Raw genomic sequence first — 8,280 nt, forward strand, 5'->3', positions numbered from 1 at the left:
AGGAAGGAAGGAAGGAAGGAAGGAAGGAAGGAAGGAAGGAAGGAAGGAAGGGTGGGTGATGGCTCAGCAGAGAGAGAAGAGCACTTGCTGTGCAAGCATGGGGACCTAAATTTGGATGCCAACACCCATGTCACATCATCTTCACTACTGCCATCCTCACCACCATCCTCACCACCATCATCAGGCACAGCAACATGCAGGCCTGTAAGCCTAGAGCTGTTGGGGATGAAGAAAGGATCCCTGGAAAGTCTGGCTGCCAGCCTAGTTCCAGGTTCAGAAAGAGACCCTGTCTTAAAGATATAAAAAACTGTGACAGGCCAGGCAGTGGTGGCGTACGCCTTTAATCCCAGCACTTGGGAGGCAGAGGCAGGCAGATTTCTGAGTTCAAGGCCAGCCTGGTCTACAGAGTGAGTTCCAGGACAGGGCAGCCAGGGCTACTCAGAGAAACCCTGTCTCGAAAAAGAAAAACAACAAACAAACAAAAAAACCAAAACACTATGACAAAGCAGGAAACCCAACATCTAGTCTCTGCCTGTGTCGTCAAGTTCTCATACAACATACACAAGTACACGAGCGCTGAGTGTGGTGGCTCCTTTAACCTCAGCACGAAGGACACAGCCCTTTCTCAAACACCACACCCACACCGAGAGAGAGAGAGGGAGAGAGGGAGAGAGGGAGGGAGGGAGGGAGGGAGGGAGGGAGAGAGAGAGAGAGAGAGAGAGAGAGAGCACAAATAGACAAGAGAAAGTTCCCATATGCTGCACACTCCTTTTCCTAGGCATTTCAGTAAGCTAAAACCAGCAACACCATCAAAAACCAGCAACACCATCAAAAACCAGCAAAAAAAGTGGGTTTTATTTTTTGATTTTTCTAAACAGGGTTTCTCTGTGTAGCCTTGGCTGTCCTAGAACTCCCTTTGTAGACCAGGCTGGCCTCAAACTCAAGAGATCCACCTGCCTCTGCCTCCCAAGTGCTGAGGTTAAAAGGCGTGCGTCACCAAGTCCAGCTGTAACACAAAATTTCAAAACCAGACCACCCACTGCCCTACAGTCCTGCTCGTACAAAGCATCCAGAACCTGTAAGTCCACCGGCAAGAGATCATGTGGCCAGGTGTTAGCACACAGGCACAATTTTCTCAAGAGGTGATGGAAAGTTCTATGAGCAGATAGTGGTGACGATGGCTGCAGGATGGTCACCACCAATCTACTCACTCTACGATGGCTGGCCTAAGAGCCTGGCTGTGGAGGACTCACACAGCTCGTGCAGGCCCTGGGTCCCGCCCCAGCAACTCCTACAACATAGAAGCTCCCAGAACCTCAGACTCAAGGCATCCGCCCTGTGCTGATCACCTCAGTCCTCAGAGAGGAGACTTCAGACCAACTGTACAATAGGACAAGGCAGACCTACTAGATTATCAACTCTATAAATTAAAAAAATATATATATATTTAATTTACATACATGGGTACATTTGCACAAATATAGGTCAGGGGCCTAGTGAGGGGTTAATTCTCATCTTCCATCTTGTGGGTTCCGGGGATTGAACCTCAGACCTACATGAAATAAAACAACTGGGAAGCTTACTTAACATACAACAGGAGATGGCTCAGTGGTTAAGAACACTGACTGCTCTTCCAGAGGTCCTGAGTTCAATTCCGAACAACTACATGGTGGCTCACAACCATCTGTAATGGGATCTGATGCCCTCTTCTGGTGTGTCTGAAGACAGTGACAGTGTACTTACATACATACATACATATAATAAATAAATAAAAATCTTAAAAAAAAAAAAAAAAAAGGGCGGTGGTGGCGCACGCCTTTAATCCCAGCACTTGGGAAGCAGAGGCAGACGGATTTCTGAGTTTGAGGCCAGCCTGGTCTACAGAGTGAGTTCCAGGACAGCCAGGGCTGCACAGAGAAACCCTGTCTCAAAAAAACAAAACAAAACAAAACAAAACAAAACCCACAACAAAACCATACAACAGGCCTTAGGTTTGACCCAGCACAGCAAAAAGAAACAGAAACTCCCTACAACCAGGCAGAAAAAAACCCAAGCACCTGACAGACACAGCTGGCTGGCACCAGAAGCAGGAAATGTGGGGAGGCAGGTGACCTGGGAGGGCCTCAGAGGAGTTCTGGGGAAGGACAGTCTGGATCCAGGTGTCCACAGTAACTCTTAGGCCTCCACACTCATTTCCCTTCATAAGAAACTCTCTATCGGCCTGTGCCACCCTCCACTGGTTCTGTGACACTTCACCAGCCCGCGATGCCCTCCTCAGGACCTATGACACCCTCCACTGGTCCAGTGAAGCCCTCCAGCAGCCCTCCCTTTGCCTTTTGGCTGCAGGTGGCTTAGCCATGAGTATGGGTGGCACAGGTGTTGGGACAGAGAAGCCTCAGAGACTCACCGTGCCTGTGGCTGGCCGGTCAATCTGGATCTCCACCACCTCACCTTCAATGATCTCCGTCTCCTCCCTGGTGGGACAGACAGCACAGCCCGGGTCAGCCCAGCCTGGCACACCCTGGTTCTCTGACCAGGGCTATGGGCAAGCAGAGCGGGTATCTGACAGGACACTCACTTGATACGGACACCAATGGAGCGGCGGAAGGCCTGCGTTAGAGCCTCAGTCTTGCTCATCTCCAGAGAAAAGATCTCACTGCCAGCGATGGCTGTGAATGGTGTGTCAGGGCCCAGGGCCTGGGCCATGCCTGTGGGAACCAGAGGTCATGCAGTTGTGGCTGCTGGCCTCAGGTCCCTGACATAGTGGTGGTCCATGCTTCCTTACATCCTCAAAACCATCCACGCCTCTATCCCACGTCCAGCCCCACCCACCATTTAGTCCCCATACTCTGTCCTCTGATGTCTTAGTATGAGTCACCTTGGAGGCATGGTGACACAGCTCGATCCCTAGGCGAGCACTACTTCAGAACTGACTGGCTCTCCCCACCTGTTCCCAGTCTCAGCAGAGGTGGGAGTGAGACTAAGGGCAGGTTGGGAGAGTCTCAGAGGCAGAGACGCCCGAGGCTTTGAAGGATGGGCAGGAGTTAGACAAGGAAGAGGCAGCTGTGAGTCTAAGTCTACAGGGGACTGCTGCAAAGAAGGCTGGTCACCAAGTCCAGTGTTCACCCTCTCTCTTATCCCCAGAACCCCCATATTAAGACAGTAATGAGCCAAATTAAAAATTACAAAACAATGCTGGATGTTGTGGTGCACACCTTTGATCCTAGCACTTGGGAGGCAGAGCCAGCGAAGACTATCTAAAGACCTATCTCCAAAAACCCCAAGACAAAACAACCTCCACAGCCACGGCCGCCTCTGCAGCTCAGTGTGATAAAAGCAGATGCAGAGGCGCACAGGCCTTCTTTCCCACAGCAGCTTCCAGGGATGAACATGTGGCTGCAACTCCTTCCTGCCTGAAGACTGGAGCACATCAGGGAAGGACGGAACTTAGCCACCTGCTTGGAATACAAGGTGACCCTAACATGGAAGCCAATGTAGAAGACGGGGGACCCCATGTAACTGCTCAGTGGACCTAGACAGCCACCCCCCGATGCTTCTATGTGACTGTTAAATAGAGTTATCCTGTCCCTGACTTCCACAGGAGGGGTCACTGGCCCAGAGGAAAACATCTGCCCCTTGAGGCTTCTTACCCATGGCAATGGCTGTCTTCCCGGTGCCTGGCTGGCCAGCAATGAGGACAGCCCGCCCCGCAATCTTCCCTTCTCGGATCATCTCCAGCACCACGCCAGCTGCGCGCCGGGCAGCTAGCTGCCCCACCATGCCCTGGGAAGCCTGGAGGGTGGAAGGTGAGAGGAAGTGGAAGGCCGCAGTGTCTCTGCCTCTCGGCAGAGGTGCTTCAGTATAGAATCAAGAGGCCTGAAGACCTGCCTGGCGGGAATAGCCCACATACCCAGCCCCATCGCTCTACCTGTCTTGGCTCCAGGGCATCATCCAGTCCCAGACCCCGGATGTGGGAGTGAGCACCTGTGTGGGAGGAAGGAGAGAAGAGTTACTGGCTGGTTCCAGGCAACACTATGTGGCTGCTGAGTCAAGGGCTCAGGTTTCCCCAGAGCTCAGGTTGCTCTCTTGGTCAAACAAAGTCAGGAGGATGCCCGAGCATGGCTAAGTGCTTGGGACCAAAGAGCTGGACAACGCGCCCCAAGGGCCCAAGAACTAACGGTGAGGGTCTGGGTACACTGTGGGAGGACGCAGGTACTTGGCACTCAGGTGCTCTTTTCCACAGCACACTGACAAGCCAGAGCTTGTTGCTACAATTCCTGGGCCCATCCACAGGGATGCAGAGACAGGTTAGGGCCCCAGCCCAGAGGCCATCCAGGAAGAGCTGAGGACAGGATCCCTGCACAGCAGCCAGTGGCTCTGTAAGAAACCTCAAAGGGGCACAGGGACCAGACCCACCACAGCCTGCCTCCATGCCACAGACTCTTGCAGTGAGCTCTGTCGCTCCTGGAAGACATGAGATTTAGCAAGCATGGGGGCTGCATGAGACCCTGGGTTCCAACTCAAGCACTCGAGCATTGGAAGTGAGAGGGTGCTTCGTCTCACAGCACTTTGGGAGGTAAGGCAGGGACAGGAGGATGGGGAATTCAAAGTCACCCTCGGCTACAAAGTGAGTTCAGCCAGCTTCTTAGGACTACCTCAAGAAGAAAACCATGGCCAGGCGTGGTGGTACACAGCACTTGGAAAGCAGAGGCAAGGGGATCTCTGAGAGCTCAAAGCCAATCTGGTCTACGCAAGCAGACTAAGTAGAAAGATCACAGGATATATCAAGGGCCTACATTTAGAGCCTACAGCCCTCTACGGTGTCTTAGAGGTGCCGAGTGACAGCTGAACAAGTAGGTGTGGCCTCTTGCATAGTGGCGTCCTTGGAGCTGCCGCCTGCCACCCTGCGAGTTTACTACACAGCTGCTAGGAGATTCCCCCTCCTCAGTGGGGACAGGATGACAAGACTCTCCAACTCCTGAGGTCACAGGAGACTTCCAGCATAAACACTCATGAATCTGATGGCCTGAAGGCCTGGGGCCTGAGGCATACCAGGAACGAGGCAGGCCTGAGGCACCCATAGAAAGCATTTGACCATCCGCACTTGTGTGCTGGACACATGGTTCAGATATTCCTCAAATTTCCAGAAACCCCCTGGAGGCATGCTAGGCATATGGCAGCATAGCATAGCCTGGGACTAAGGCCTCACCACATCCCTGTCTGTCTGTTTGTCTGGGCACTTAGCAGCAGTGTCCTGACCCTAGTCACTCACCGATTCGCTCAATTCTTGTCACATCGCGGATCTCAGGGACTTTGGTGGTGGCTGCCTGCAGATGAGGACGATGATATGTGAGAAGATTCCCAGTTGTCACACTTTCATTGCTCCCTCAAGGTCCTGCTGCCCACCAGGCCCCCCACCCCCGCCTCACGCGCAGACAGCATGCTAACAGCAGCCACCGCCACCCTCTGGGCCAACAATCAGTAATGGCAGTGATCAGCCCCACCACTGAGGGCCCAGGAGACAGGCTGCATCTCACCCCTCAGAGCCCTGGCACCCTGATGCACGGATGAGGAAACCTTCCTGTCCCCATACTGAGCTCTGTGAGGACAGCAGGGAGACTCTCAGAGCACCTACATGTCTCACGAAGGGAACAGTCCACACGTCCATGGCCCACCTGGGACTCCATGTTCAAGGTTCAACATGCTAGAGTGCTGAGCTCATTAAAGAAACATCTACCAGGGCCTCCTGAAGAAGCAGCTAACACTGTCCCCCCTCACAGGGGAGAGACATGAGTAAATACCCCCTGGAATATTTGAGCCCCTGGAATCCCCACCAATGCTTATGACAGCCAAAAGCCACACACAACCATGTGTTCACTGACCAATGAGTGGATAAACATGGCATGGTCTATTCATATATGGAATATTATTCGGCCAGGAAAAGGAGTAAAGCTCTGACATGGGACACACCCGGGAAGAACACTGAGACATGCTGAGTGAATGGGTTCCCCACATAATAGAGACTGCATGTTGGGGCTGCAGAGAAGATTGGAGGACTCCTGGCTGCTCTTCTTTCCAGGAGACCTAGGCTAAACTGCTCGCACACATGTGGTGGCTCACAACTGACTGTAACTCTGGTTCCAGGAGATCCAATACCCTCTTCTGGCCTCTGTAAGCACAGACATACATGGAGGGAAAACACCCATACACAGAAAACATGAATTTTAAAAAACCCTCCATGTCGAATGATTCTTATATGTCTGCAACCAATGAGAAGGTTGAGTCAGGAAGACTGCCTTGAGTCTGGGGCCAGCCCAAGCTAAAGGGTGAAACAAGAGATGGATAAATCCAGGTGGTGGACCCTTGCACATCCTGTAATATTTTCTATGAACCTAAGAAACCATAAAGCTAAGCAGCCCTCAATCCCAGCTCAGCGTGCCTCTTCCCTCAACAAGGCCTTCCAGGAAAGCCCATGGCCCAGGAGAGCTCACAGCCTGTGTCCTGCTGTGAGAGCCTTCTAATTTCCTCTCTTTGTAAGAGGCTGGATGGACTCCAGGAGCATGAGACCCCAAACTATTACACACAGGCAAGCAAAGGCATGCTCTTTGTCACCATGGAGACAGCAACAGACTCTCCGCTGACCTCCCTCTAACTTGACTGGGCTCAACTTCAGAATCAAGGCCACCACAAGGCCACACTACTTCTTCACTAGGAGGTCTGGGGAACTAATGCCAGGCCCAGTATGTCTGGGCTCACTTCCTGGGCTTTACTCGATCCCTTTAACATTCAAATACCTGTGTGCTGGCACAGATGTGTGCCTAAGTGAGGCCTGAAAAACACAGTCTCTGGACAAGATGCCACGCACCACTGGCTCCTGACACACTGTGACCTGTGCTCTCGAGCATACAACCTCCCACTTGCTAATCTTCGCCAGAGATCAGGGTACCAGTCTCAGTCCTCGAACACTGGGACAAGACTTCAGAGCTGGCCACTGACTGCGTCAAGAGATAGAGGACTTTTCTAGAATATCGTGTGGGATGAACCACGACTCTGCCATTCCAGGCCCTGGTTATTCACTCATTCACAGAGAAGTCTGAGTGTCTGCACGACTCTTCTATCAGACCCAGGACACTTTCTGTTGTTTTTTGAGACAGCATTCCTCTGTGTAACCCTTGGCTGTCCTGCAACTTGCCTCTGTAGACCAGGGTGGCCTCAAACTCACAGAAACCCACGGCTTCTGGCTCCTGAGTGCTGGGACTAAAGGCTTGCACTACCACGCCTAACAGACCGAGGATTCTTAATACATAGTTGCCTTCTCCATCAGCTTTAAGGCCATAACAAAGCTCCTTCCTCAGTGGTCAATACACTTTCTCCAGATCCAGAAGTCCAGGTCCAGCCCTCTTCCATTAGGTCCAGGCATCCTCCCCAGTCCTCCTCCTTCAGACCAGACCTCATTCACTGTGATCCTCCCTCAGACCCAGGGGTTCAGGCTCTAGCCCTCCTACCTCAAACACAAAGGTGCACACACCAGCTAGCTTCTCTCAGACCTCGGTGTCCTCTCCTCCAACACTTCCCTTAGGTGTCCTCCCAAGCCCTCCCTGAGAGCCGGACGACTTCCTTAGCCCTCTTCCTTCAGATTCATGCACCCTCCTCTGCTTTCGTCCCTTAGACACATGCATCCTCCTCAGTATCTATTGCTCAGACCCGGGTGTCCTTCTCAGCATCCTCCCGCCGACTCAGGAGTACTCCCCAGACCTCCTCCGTCAAACCAGGCATCTTCCTTATCACTCCTCCCTCAGACGCAAGAGTCCTCTCCAGCTTCCTCCTTCAGACTCCGTAAGAAGGCTCATTCTCAGTCCTCCACATGCACCCAACACTTACCACGGTTGCCATGATGCACACCAACCGCCAATGCTTCAGCGGAAACGGAAATCCGCTAGGAGCGCGGTTTTCGTCCTCTCTAGGCTCCCAGTCATCCAGTCATCTCTATGGTTCATAAAATACGTAAAACTGTCCTGGAGGCGTTCACTAAGGCCGCGCCCAACCCGAGAGGCTAAATTGGTAAGCGGGTGTTCTGAATCCCGTGTGGGTTCCTGACGTCTCTTGCTCCTCCTCCTATTACCTAGCCTCCTCCCGCTTCCTTCCCCCACGCCCTGCAACTGCTAAGTCCGATTGCAAAATTCTGAACACACTTTGTAGCAACCACACGTCCTCCACGATCCCTTTTCTCTCTGTCCAACCTTCCTCACCAAATTGGGCCTGCAGCTGAGATTGACAGTT

General features: G+C 52.5%; 1 protein-coding gene across 1 annotated transcript in view; it reads right to left on the reverse strand.

Annotated features, from left to right (window-relative positions):
* Ruvbl2 (RuvB like AAA ATPase 2) overlaps positions 1-8,231 on the reverse strand; it is a 13,021-nt gene extending 4,790 nt beyond the window's left edge. Inside the window, exons 1-6 of the mRNA XM_028788850.1 lie at positions 7,882-8,231; positions 5,273-5,327; positions 3,929-3,984; positions 3,651-3,792; positions 2,579-2,708; positions 2,408-2,474 (exon numbers count right to left, since the gene is read on the reverse strand). Of these exons, the coding sequence (XP_028644683.1) occupies positions 2,408-2,474; positions 2,579-2,708; positions 3,651-3,792; positions 3,929-3,984; positions 5,273-5,327; positions 7,882-7,893 (462 nt within the window). The 5' untranslated portion in view covers positions 7,894-8,231. The remainder of the gene's footprint in view (positions 1-2,407; positions 2,475-2,578; positions 2,709-3,650; positions 3,793-3,928; positions 3,985-5,272; positions 5,328-7,881) is intronic.
* Positions 8,232-8,280: the final 49 nt, after the last annotated feature.

The sequence above is a fragment of the Grammomys surdaster genome, unplaced genomic scaffold (assembly GCF_004785775.1).
Source record: "Grammomys surdaster isolate TR1022 unplaced genomic scaffold, NIH_TR_1.0 125769, whole genome shotgun sequence".
Classification (NCBI taxonomy): domain Eukaryota; kingdom Metazoa; phylum Chordata; class Mammalia; order Rodentia; family Muridae; genus Grammomys; species Grammomys surdaster.